Genomic DNA, 13334 nt, shown 5'->3' with positions numbered 1-13334 from the left:
ATTTCCTTTAATGATTGGGAGTTTTGAATGTTACACAATATTGGGTTATACGGTCGTAAACATATTTCGTTTATAGATTCTGAAATTGAATAGTTTAAAAGCAGCCACTTATTTGCATAATACCACATAAAACGTCTTTAAGTGACATAGTAAAGGGTTATATTAATAATGACGTCCACTTCAGTTTCACTTTTCGGTTTCTAAAACGGTACCATATATGCGACACGTTATACTCAAGTACCCCAAAGTCTTGCTGCCCCCTAGTGGAGTGTTACAGAGGGGCAGTTCAGACAGACTGGATGGATGGATGAATGAATGGAGAGATAGCCTGTCTCAATGTGCATACTATCCATGACACTAGTAATATTCAATATCCGTGACACTAGTAATATTCAATACTATTTAGGGCGGAGAGGGTGGTTAGTAGTCCTATGCACATTGGGATGCAGGGATAGTCTGGTTCTCGCTTTTCCTACAGATAGAACACGGTCCATGAATTGGAAATTGGTGTGTCTTCTTTCTCTTTCTGTGTGTGTGGCAATAAGCTGCATTGCACCATTTACTTTAGTTACCCCACACACCTTCAGAGAGTTTCTGTCATTTTGAGCCTCTCAGCAAGCATAATGTGGTGCCCTGGGGTAGATGTGCCATGTGTGCTTGAGAGAGAGAGACCCTCTTAATGTGCTTAATTGTGAAATTTATGGGTTTTCATTTTTCTTATGTAAATAACTATACTACTGTAAACATTATCCATTGAACATTAAAACCAGAACAACGACCTTCCGGTCGAAGTTAGGATATTTGTAATTAATTATAACGTTACAACTTTCCGGAATCTGCATTAAAATGAATCATCTGGCCAAAATGAATTAAGGCACTCATGGGGTTAAAGCAAAGTCGCTTCCCTGGTTGAAGTACCTAGATATGACGTAGTAGTTAGATTAGCCAATCAGGATCCAGGGACGTGACAGATCTCGGAAGCATAGGGCGGGGCTTCACGGCAGCGTTTAGCGGGCACGAGAGATTTTTTCTGTTGTTTATGTGAGTAACTGAAACGTTTATGCAAATATTACAGTGCGGGAGTTGTTGCGAAACTTGTTATATGATAATATAGTGGGTTAGAATGTGTAAAAAAAACAACAACATTTTATCAGTTTAAAGTCGTGAATGACTGTTTGTGCAAATCTTGATGCACTTTACATCCTATTTGAACAATTGAAAATGATTTTCATTGTAACTACTCTTATTTCGGAGTTATTTTGTATAATCCATTGTGCTATAGAGATAAAGTAGTTCATAAAACGCATTTCTTTTATTAGTTTTGTGGCAAATGACATCTTTTTATATTAATAATCCCTAAATTTGTCCACCCGGGATTATACGAAACGCTTTATGTCATATCCTCTTAAAATACAGTTTAAGATTATTTTTAAAAACAATTTGTTCACTTATACTGCTTTATTTAAAAAAAAAAAAAAATCAAGATGTTTGCTGGAAAAAAAATTCCAGTGCAGTGACAACTGTCCCATTGCAGGCTTGTTGACTTACCAATCACGGTGTATCTTCCTAACCTGTAGGTTCAATTTTCATGACACCAAAATGGGAGCTGGTATCTCTACCTCGATGGGAGATGATGGCCTACTGGATTCTCTCCTTTGCCTCTCATCTCTATTCTTTCTACCAGCTGCACAGGTTTTCTAAAGGTGAGCCTTTCTGTCCCAGAACAAAACATAAACCTCCAGGTTACAAGAGAGGATCTCAGATCTCAGTAACACAAGGATTAATGTTCATTGGTACAATTTTAATTAACAAGTGAACACAGATATATATATATATATATATATATATATATATATATATATATATATATATATATATATATATATATATATATATATATATCCTCCAAGAAAAATTGCAGCTAAACAAGATGCATATTACATGACCATTAGACAACCACCACTCCACGACTTTGTCAGACATAAAAAAAAAACATGAATTATTACATGAGTATCATATGCCTGTTGAATTTATTTACATGATTTTCTCAAGAATTAATATAAAATACATTTTTGTTGCATTTTTAGTGCACACGTGGACTTTATTTTATGTTGTGTCAGTTTGAAAAGGGCTACTGTGGTGAGTGTGCGTGCGTGCGTGTGGAGAAGTGCTCGATCCTGTCGCGTTAACTGCTGACTCTAAGGGCTCTGAAAAGGTTGTGCTGTCATTTTGAGGGACGATGGGATCTCAGGTCAGCAAAAGGCACCCGTTTTATCTCTTTCAACCAAAACATGCCAGTCAAAAAAGTGCAAAAATAAAGCTTTAAAATAGCAAACCACTGCATAAATAATAACAATAGGTGAATCTGACGATACATTTAAAGATAAGTGTTTTAGCCATCAGAAAACAGCATTTTAAAGCATACCATCTAGATGACTTTAGGTTCAGTTCCATATAGTCTTCATAGTAGTAATAGTAATCATTTTGAATAGGGCTGAACTGAATATTTGAGAAAACATTCACTTTATAAATTTGTGAATTAGAAATTAAAGGAAATTTGTTAGTCAGTGTTAAGTATTATTAAATATTGCATTTTGTGTCTTATTGCTTGGCCAGGTCTAATTTCTTCATCTTAAAGACCCTTTAGGCACTATTAATCATGTTGTTTTTGATGTGGGTTTCTATAGAAAATATAACTCCAGGTCAGTGTCACTTAAGATCTGTATCAGGAAACATGCCCTTGAGACATCTTTTTGCAGTCTTTGTGTCTCAACACAGTGCAACCACCAGATGGCACTGTGGTCTCACTTCTGTTTTCATGTACACTTTCTTTTCTGAAAAAAAAAAAAAAAAAGTGTTTATGACAGTGTGGATAGATCCTTGCCTGCCAGTGCACCCTGCAGGAAAACCGTCTGTCGAGGTGACGAGAGGTCCATCCTGAGAAACTGGAAGAAAGAAATGTAGGGAGAGAGGGATGGACAGAGAGGGGTGGGGTGGAGAAAACAATACCAAACTGACACTGCATTGCAGGGGAGAAAGACGAGAGTTAATGCATGTGTGCAGAGAATATTCAAGAGATCTTAGCCTTCATTGAAACTTATCCATGGAGCTCTTATCCATGAAATGAAAGTGGATTCTGCTTTGAAAGTTTACTTTCATTGCAAGTGAAAGTTCTGCTAAACTTTCAGAAAAAATGTAAACCATACAGGTTTAGAATGACATGAGGGCAAGTAAATACGAGGATGTTAATTTTTGGGTGAACAATCTCATTGATACAGAGAAGTTGCGCATTAAAAAAAACCTTTTCTAGACCTGGAAAAGTCAAGTTAAAGGATTAGTTCACGTTCAAATTAAAATTTCCTGATAATTTACTCACCCCCATGTCATCCAAGATGTTCATGTCTTTCTTTCTTCAGTCGAAAAGAAATGAAGGTTTTTGATGAAAACATTCCAGGATTATTCTCCTTATAGTGGACTTCAGTGGCCTCCAGACAGTTGAAGGCCAAAATTACAGTTTCAGTGCAGCTTTAAATTATACCAGACGAGGAATAAGGGTCTTATCTAGAGAAACCATCAGTCATTTTCAAAAAATTTTTTAAAATTATATACGTTTTAACCATAAATGCTCATCTTGAACTAGCTTTCTTCTTCTTCTTCTTCTTCTTCTTCTTCTTCTTCTTCATCTTCTTCTCTATTTGAATTCCAGCAGTGTAGACACTGCTAAGTGTATTACTGCCCTCCACAGGTCAAAGTTTGAACTAAACTGTCATATACAATATGCTAGTGCAAGTATATAACAATTAGTTCAAACTTTGACCTGTGGAGGGCAGTAATACACTTAGCAGTGTCTACACTGCCGGAATTCTAATAGAGAAGAAGAAGAGAGCTAGTTCAAGATGAGCATTTATGGTTAAAACGTATATAATTTTAAACATTTTTTAGAAAATGACTGATGGTTTCTCTAGATAAGACCCTTATTTGGGGTCCAGTGAAGTCCACTATATGGAGAAAAATCCTGGAATGTTTTCATCAAAAACCTTAATTTCTTTTCGACTGAAGAAAGAAGGACGTGGACATCTTGGATGACATGGGGGTGAGTAAATTATCAGGAAACTTTAATTTGAAAGTGAACTAATCCTTTAATAAAAGTTAATAAAATCAAAAAACGGATTTTAAAAATGAATATAAATTGTTCTAGTTATACCAAGCTAAACTATTTAATGGAGTAGAAATTGCGAGTAAAGTTTGTATTCCTTCACAATAATGTGTGAGAAATGTGTTTTCCTGTGCTTGATTGACAGAGCATGAGGTCAGTCTGGACAGAGAGGTGCAGCTGGAGAGAGGATTCTTTATTTGGGGATTCAAGAAGGTGAGAGAACACATGGTAATTATATTAGTGACTTTAATCAGGATGGCACATTTGGCTGATGCACCCCACCAAGGTCAATTTCCTGTTTCCTGCTCAATCATCAAGTTCCTTTTATACAGATGTACAAAACACACACTCTCACTCTCTTTTTAAATCGGTGTGTTTTAGGACCCGACTGATTTTGAATGGAGTTTTTGGAATGAGTGGGCGTGGCGGTCTCTTCTGTGGTCTCTGATTGGCCATGCTGTGGTGTCCAGACTGGCAGCCTATTATCTGCCTCAGGTAATTTTAATCCATAGAAGATAAACTTAAGCAAGTCATCAAATGTTTGCATGCTTCATCATCTTTCCTTGTGCACTTGTGTTACAGTTCCGACTGGCAGTCTTTGCAGCGTATGGCTTGTTTTCTGCTGGATGGCTTCTCGGCCTGTGGGGTGTGACTCTATTGATGCTACATCTAAGCATCTCATTGGTGGTTGCTCAGCTACGTAGCCCCGCCCTATCATGGTTTTGCTCTCTCCTGCTGCTCTCCACACTCAATGTCAGTGCCCTCCAGGATTTACAGGTGTGTGATGTCTGTGCGCCTGTAATTGCTGTTATCCATGAATGTAAAGCACCGAAGTTTCCGCTCCTCTGAGGAGAAGCTGCATAAAATTGTCCAATTTAAAGGGTTGTTCACCCAAAAATGAAAGTCTGTCCTCATTTACTCAACTTCATGTTGTTCCATATGGCTTTCTTTTTTCCCCTCTTTGAACACAAAAGGAGAAATGTGAATGATGTTCCGAATGATGTTCTGGTTGCTTTTTCCATGCAATTACCATGAATGATAGCTAGATCTGTCAAGCTTCAAAAAGGATGCAAAACCACCATAAAAGTATCATAAATGTATTATAAAAGTGTAAAATCATAAAATTGTTCACCATACTCCACATTCATGAGGAAAGTAGCAAAAAAGTTGTTGTTTTCAAAAGTCAAATATTTTCAGTTGGTTGATTCCAGTGTTATTTTAGTATTATTTTTATATCATTATAGTATTTTGAATTAGTTTATTTTAGTAGTTTTTTAAAAAAATGTTTTTGTTATTTATATTATTTTCTCTCTCTTTTAAATATTTCTAATTAGATTTTTTTTAATTTTTTTTTTATTTCAGGTTTAGTTTTTTTTTTAGTATTTCTTAAACTTAAACATATTTCAGTAAGTTTTCAAAGCAACATTTAATTTCATTGAATTTTTTCACATTTAAGTTTTTCATCTAATATTTATATTTTATTTCATTTCAGCTTTATTTCAAATAACAAAAATAATTGTAATAGTTTTCATTTTAGTTAACAATAACAACACTGAAAACTAATCTGAATAGTTCATGCACAAGTCGAACTGATCTATTCAACTCACTTCATGCCCCTTTTCACAAGATGTAATATAAGTTTCTGGTGTCCCCAGAATGTGTCTGTGAAATTTCAGCTCAAAATACCCCATAGATCATTTATTATAGCTTGTCAAATTTGCCCCTATTTGGGTGTGAGCAAAAACATGACGTTTTTGTGATTGTCCCTTTAAATGCATATGAGCTGCTGCTCCCAGCCCCCTTTCCAAAAGAGGGTGGAGCTTTAACAGCTTGCACTTCAATTGCTTAACAACAAAGCTGGAGAATCTCACGCAGCCAAAATGACGATTATCCGTAACGGTGTTCAGCCTTACATTGTTCAAACCGGAGTCGGACACTGATGGAGAGACTCAGGAAGAAGTTGCAACTTTTAGGAAGCAACTGGACGTTTCTGAATGGTTAGTGGAGTTGTTGTGGAGTTGATTCAACTCATCGACTAGCATGTGCCATCATGTTTGTGATGTCACCTAACCCAGAAGAAGCTCGTTGTAGTCCCTACCAGCCATTTGTTGTAGTCCTTAAAAAGCAATTTCTTCAAAAGAAAATATCTCCCTTTGCATTGCAGATGTTTTGCAGATGTTATTTATGCTCAAACAGCAACATTACACACTAACTAAAGTTAAAAAAGTGAAATCATAATCAAGGACCACTTTAATTTAAAAGCTCCCTAGAGGTGAAGATTATCAGTGAATAACTTCAATTATTCGGTTTCTCATGCAAATCTATCGCAAGACTTGGAATATAGAGCAGTCATATGGAGCACTTTTATGGTGCTTTTATGTCCGAACATTGAAAAAGTCCCCATTCATTGTAATTGCATGGAAAGGTGTGACCAGCACAGTCTTCAAAATTTCTCCTTTTGTGTTCCCTGAATTAAATGATGACAGAATTATTAATTTTGGTTGAACTACCTGTATCCCTTTAAAGCTTTCTGTATTGATGAGGTGGAGGTGCGATGAACAGAGTAAGGGATTTGTCCGGTTTAGGATCAGGTCCTGCAGAGTCTGCTGTCTCCTGGGCTCTCAGAGCACATCTGCAGAGCTCCGCAGAGAGAATGGAGATGAGACTGAAACAAGTCCGCATTAAATGTCACCATTCTCTTCACACAAACACAGCGATGCATGCACTTTCTAACAGTCTTTCAAGCAAACATTCAAAGTCAAACATTTACATGCACAACAGTGCTTGTGCATTTCCTTTTTTCCTCACACAATAGATGTTACAGCAGTACAACAAAAAGAGTCAGCTGGCTTCCAGAAGGTCCTGTTTTTGTTTTTCTTTATCTGCTTAGTCACTTGACACAGTGAATGATTGATTGACAGCTGTCATTAGATAACTGACTGAATGGGAAAGCAACGAGATCAACAAGCTCGCACAGACAGAGGGGACAAAAGAGATGGAGGGAATATTGATCCGAGTGACGAACGAGTTCCCTACTTTCCTTGAGTTTCTCCTTGAGTAATTGTGACACGAGCTTCCCATCTTAATTAAACCTTCAACTAATTATTATTTATTATTCAGCAGCAGCCATTAACACACCCAACCGAAGAACAAACAACTGTAATTTAATCTATTGTGATCTTCATTCTCTTTTAATGATCTTTTTTGTTCAGTATATCTCTGTTTACCTGAGTTACTTATGAGCTGTGAAAACCCCTCAGGAAGACAGCAATACCCATGCAGCTACCGCAGAGACTGCCATAATGACATACAAAGAAAAACAGCATCAGCCAGTGACTAATTCCAGAACGCCGCCCTGTCATTTACTGTAATTTAGAGGTGGTTATAGCTTTATTTTTGAGTGGCGATAATGAGTTTTTGAAAGTGGCTGCTGCTGTGTGTGTTGGCTGGATGCCAGCTGTCATCTTCTGAGCATGCCCAGTAGATCACATTAGTTTAGTTTCGCCACAGAGCATCAGTGGATGCTGGCCTGAGGTGGAGTAATCTAGAAAGATGGAGCTGTGGTTTACAGCGGTTTTTCATCACTTACAAAGAAACCTGCTTAAAGGATAGTTCACCCAAGAATGAAAATTCTATATTACAGCGACTGAGGATAGTGTTAAACTGATAGTCTGCCCAAAAATGAAAATTCTGTCATCATTTACTCACCCTCATGTCATTCCAAACTGAATTGACTTCTGTGGAACACAAAAGAAGATATTTTGAAGAATGTTGGTTAACAGCTTTGGTTTACTGGACAAACAATACAACTGGGAACCAAAACTGTTTGGTTACCAGCATTCTTCAAAATATATATATTTTTTTATTTTCTGCAGAAAAAAAGTCATACAGGTTTAGAAGACATGAGGGTGAGTAAATGATGACAGAACTTTCATTTTTGGGTGGACTAACCCTACTGTAATATTGTTATGGAGCTGTATTTGCACTCTTTGTGACATAAAAAGAACATTTTGGACACATTTAGACAATTAAGTAGCGCTTAAAAGTGTCTGAATGACATTGCATTGGATACAACATATATCCATTTAATGTAAATCTTTGAAGTCAGTTATATTAGATCAACCATAGGTGTAGTTCATCACATTAACTGGATGTGTTCCTCTAACACTGGAAAACCAGAAAGAGTCTAGCTAGGCTACTTTTTGTCTTTTATTTTGACAAATATATCTATTGTTTTATAATTTCAAACCTAACAAACTGTGTGCCTGTGCTATATTTCTTCAAAATAATAAATGTAAAAGTGAAGTGTGTCCTTTCTGTCTCACCAGTGGAGCTAAACAGAATTGGAAAAATAATAACTGCTTTCAAACATGCAGAAGCCCACAGAGGCCGTAAAATATGTTTTGATTCTGAATAAACTAGATTTTATTTTTTATTTTTGGGGCTTTGGCAGAGTTAGTAGAGGGTGACTAGAAGTTACCGGGCAAATGGGATCTTTCTTTTTTCAGTTAGCCTGTTCTTTCTGTCTACCATTTTATTTTGCTATGAATTTTGTATATTGTGGTCCTGCTTCACCAGTTCTAACAAGACTGTGTCATCCTTGTGTAGTACAAATTAAATCCGGACATGCTACATCCTCTGTGTTGGCTTTGTCATGTGACCTACGGCGTCAGTTGTGTAATTTCACTGTCATTCAGAACTCCTTTTCCCGTGGCTTAGTGGAATAGTAAAGTATCCATTGAATTTGCAATTCAGAATCTCTCTGGGTACTTTTCGCTTACTTTTTATGATATACTATGAATTTGGACATACTACTTATTTCACTTGCTATGTAGTAGGGAAGGCGTATTCAGATACAGGGATAGTCTTCCTGCTGCCACCACAGAGCCATTTGCATCCAATAGCACCAATTTACTAATAATACTCTTATTTCGGGGCCTGTTCACACACTGTCTTGTGTTGCAAATTTCATTTATTGTCCTGTAGCCACTGATTTTTAGCTTCCTGATGTTTAGTTTGGTTAATTCAAAATGTTCCCCCCCCCTTTTTTTTTTTTTTTTTTTTTAAATCTGTCTCTAGCGTGGCTGGTGTACTTCTGAGGACCAGTACTACCTCTTGCTCTTCAGTACTGCTGTTTGTAGTTTGCGCTGCATTAGCTTTAGTCTGGAGATGTGCTGGCACCCCCTGCAGGCTGGAGGACCAAACCACTGCTCCTTTCTTCAGGTTAAAGGACTAAAGACTTTAATTTTTCAGTTCTACAAGCTCACTGCTTACTGCTTCTATCATCCTCTGTTCTACAACGGACCCATCATGACCTACAGAGACTTTAGCGAACAGGTAGAAGAAAATGAGATTCATAAAAGGGTGCAGGGTCTGTGCTTTATCTAAATGTACTGTAAAAGTCTTTCTCTTTCTCTGCAGATAGAGAGACCGGTGTGTAAAGTGTCTGTGGTGTATGTGTTAAGTGGGATACTGCGCGTGTTTGTCTGGTGGTGTTTAGCCGAATTCATGATCCACTTCATGTACATGCACGCCATCCAAAGCAACGAAACCTACCTGGAGATGCTTCCGCACTGGGCGTTGGGTAAGTCTGTGGCTGCATATGAATTCTTGTACTCTCAAAGTATATACTGAATTCGATGATGAATGTCTTAAAGGTCTTTAGGGATGCTGTCGTGTAATACCCACTCCACTTCACAGATATGCTTCATCTGCAATATTTCCATTGTCCCTTTTTGACAAAAAGTCTTATGATCAAAAATACAGTAAAAACACAGACTTTGTGAAATATTTAAAATAACTGATTCTATTTTAGTATAATTTAAAATGTTATTTTTTTACAGTGATGGCAAAGCTTTTACACCAGTCCTCAGTGTCACATGATTCTTCAGAAATTCCTCATGCTTATTTGCTGTTCAATAAATATTACTTATTATTATCAGTGTTGAAAACAGTTTTGCTGCTTAAAATTTATGTGGAAAAGGATTCTTTGATGTATAGAATGTTCAAAACAACAGCATTTATTTGAAATAGAATTTTTGTCTAATTACTTTACTGTCACTTTTGACCAATTGAATGTGTCATTGCAGAATAAAAGATTTTAAAAAACACCTATTGTCTTATAGCAGGGTGTCCAAACCTGCTCCTGGAGGGCCACTGTCCTACAAAGTTTAGCTCCAACTCCAGTTAAACACACCTTAAAGGATTAGTTCACTTTTAAATAAACTTTTCCTGATAATTTACTCACCCCCATGTCATTCAAGATGTCCATGTCTTTCTTTCTTCAGTCGAAAGGAAATTAAAGTTTTTGATGAAAACATTCCAGGATTTTTCTCCTTATAGTAGACTTGAATGGGCACCAAACGATTGAAGGACAAAATCAGGGCTTAAAAACGAAAAAAAAAAATTCAATCGTTCCACTCCGAGCAGAGTCGGTATTTTAACGTTTCTGTTCCAGCGTTCCTTCGTATTATAAACGTTCCGAAACCGGTTTGATAGGAAAAAATAACGGTTAATAACGTTATTTTTATTTTATTTTTTTATTTTTCAGCGTGTAGCCTACTTAATAATAATACGTACAGCATTTTATTTATTAAAAAACAAAGATAGTGTCTTAGGGGCTCGAACACCAGACGCTAAGCTCAGCGCCGCGACATGTCTTAACATTGTTTTCTATTGTTTTCTGGGCGCCGCGGACAGGCGCCGAATGTCGCCGCCGGTGTGCGTACACTCATAGAAAATACTGTGTTCGAATTTTAAAAACGTGTCGTGGCGCTGCGCGGCGCTGAGCTTCGCGTCCGGTGTGCGAGCCCCTTTTAATTAGGCGTACAATTATCTTTTATAACAAGATTCTGTCCAAATGTAAACCTATTAAACGAAAGGAAAAACAATGGTTTATAAATTAAAGTATTTTTTCAAGATATTTTAATGTTTGCTGGTTAAAAATACCGACGCTATTCCTGAGAGGAAAAAAGTCGCATAGTCCTAGCTACGTCGCATTTTATTATATTACATTATTAGTCTACACCTTTGTTTATAATGTTTGTAAACATAAATTATGAAAAACTGCCCTATATTATTTATGTACTCCACAACAAAACCTCTAAAATTAACAGTTGGACTAGGCTATATAAACGTCAAGCAAAAACGAATTAATATATATATATATATATATATATATATATATATATATATATATATATATATATATATATATATAGCCTATTTACTTTTTTAACGCCATTCCAGCTTCTATTGCTATATTCAAGGCGAGAAACAGATTTATTTGTTGGAAATAAAACTAAATATGATGCAAAACGAATTAATTTAAAGTGAATGTAACCTACCTTTCTCATTCGGCACGAATCCAACTGTTTTCATTTTCGAGACAAATGCTAAACAATTATTTATTAGATGAGCTTTGTTCACTAGCATTATCGATGTAAAACATCATTCTTCACATATAACAGCACAGTGAGGCTAGTGTTGTCAAAAGTACCGGTACTTCGGTACCAAGTCGGTACTGAAATTTTTAAAATGTGACGATACCAGCATTTCTGTAGTACCGGTAGTACCAAGAATCCGGGTATATTCGGTACCCACTGATAAGGCTGTTGGCAGTATTTACTTGAATATGACACGAGTGAAGCACAAAGCTTTGTTTACAGAAGAAATAATAGGCTAGCAATTAAATGTGACATCGCAGCCATGGAAACATTTTGGTTAATGCCGAATAATAGAGAGGTGCGTGAGTCCATACATTTAAGCTTCGTATTCTGTTTTCCGAATCGCGATCTGGTCACCTGATTAGCAGAGAATTTAACAATATTCCATTAGTTATTCCACTGAACATGGAATCTGTTTCTTTTCCCAAATCTTCACTCACGCAGGGGATTATAACGTCTCTTTCGTTCGCATTTAGGCCTATTATAGGGTATTCGCATTCTTTACTGTGGTAAAGTAGAAAAAAACACCGTAGGACAGAAACCTTTTTGCTTGCACGTCAGTTTCTATTTAACAGAGTTTGTGCTTGTTATTAGACTTTATAAGGCGCGTCAAGTTTATTTGTGTATATCGCGTTTCATACGCTGGTGATTTTTACTTTCGTTTTCTCTGGCAGCGCTAAATCAAACATAGCCTGAATGTCTTGCCCCTGCAGAGGATAAAACTCGCTCTTCAGACCTTTTACAACAAGTGTCAGTTGTTTGCAACATCAGGAGATAACGAAGATATTATTAAAGAGAAATGGTCTCATTCCTGCTCGTGTCCCACATCCCTCTCAAAGCGCAAAGCGGCTATATCAAAGTAATAACGGGACTTTGGCTATATATGACGCGTCTTTGTGTGGAAATAAAAAACGAATGCTTTTTAAAATAATATTTAACTTTCTTATTATTTAGGTTACCATTATTTACCGATATTTATTTCATAGTTTTACAGGCTGTAGTGTGTTGTTTCTCTGACGGAATAGCTAAAATAAACACGCACGTCTGTTACCCCTGTTGAAAAACGAGCATATGCTGGTAAAGTAGGTTTTGAAGCTGGTATGCTGGTTTGAGCTGGTTGCTGGTCCAGGACCAGCTTAGGACTAGTATGGACCAGCAGCACCTACACTGCTGGAATTCTAACAGTACACAATGGATGTTTGACCCAGTTAAGTCACTTGTGGTACAGCGTTTTAAAGTGAATATGGAGGATAATTGTGTTTTTTGTCAAATTTCCCCTGAGACTATTAATCACTTATTTAAAATGGGAGTGTCCTAAGACCCAAAAGTTTTGGGTACCGAAATTGAACTCAGAACCGTAAAATTTACTGGTATAAAAAAAGACTATGATGCTTGTTAACCTTGAAGAAATTGATGTTATGTTAAAATGTTTGTCATTTGATGGTGATAGAAGTATTTTATTTATATTTGATTTAATTATTATAATTGCCCGTTACTATATTCATAAAGTCAAATGGAATGAAAAAATGCCAAATTTTGAAGAATTTAAAATAGATATTAAAATATATTTAGACAGTACAATATCCAAATTTAGGTCAAAAACCTGAAAGCAATAAAAACTTCATACAGTTGTTTAATAGATACAATTTCATGTAAAACAAGCCTGTTTTTTATTTATTTTTATTTTTTTCTTTTATGTTTCTTGTATTACCCCTGACATGTATGGTTATATG

At 36.3% G+C, this 13334-nt stretch overlaps 1 protein-coding gene across 9 annotated transcripts in view; it reads left to right on the top strand.

Moving 5' to 3' along the window:
• Nucleotides 1-2: 2 nt before the first annotated feature.
• The window catches only part of hhat (hedgehog acyltransferase), a 50065-nt gene continuing 36733 nt past the window's right edge, over nt 3-13334 (top strand). For 6 of the 9 annotated variants that reach the window (XR_007184971.1, XR_007184970.1, XM_048191322.1 and 3 more), the window contains exons 1-7: nt 7-1041; nt 1578-1703; nt 4302-4369; nt 4538-4651; nt 4739-4933; nt 9236-9493; nt 9578-9740. Coding sequence is in view for 7 of the 9 variants with exons in the window: in XM_048191322.1 (XP_048047279.1) it covers nt 1589-1703; nt 4302-4369; nt 4538-4651; nt 4739-4933; nt 9236-9493; nt 9578-9740 (913 nt within the window). In the remaining 2 variants the exon portion in view is untranslated. Of the gene's footprint in view, nt 1042-1577; nt 1704-4301; nt 4370-4537; nt 4652-4738; nt 4934-9235; nt 9494-9577; nt 9741-13334 lie in introns of all 9 variants that reach the window. The other 3 variants (XM_048191320.1, XM_048191325.1, XM_048191326.1) reach the window with 3 other exon arrangements.

This window comes from Megalobrama amblycephala, linkage group LG5 (assembly GCF_018812025.1).
Source record: "Megalobrama amblycephala isolate DHTTF-2021 linkage group LG5, ASM1881202v1, whole genome shotgun sequence".
Classification (NCBI taxonomy): Eukaryota; Metazoa; Chordata; class Actinopteri; order Cypriniformes; family Xenocyprididae; genus Megalobrama; species Megalobrama amblycephala.
The sequence above is the reverse complement of the archived record's forward strand: the minus strand, read 5'-3'. Positions and strand labels throughout refer to the sequence as shown.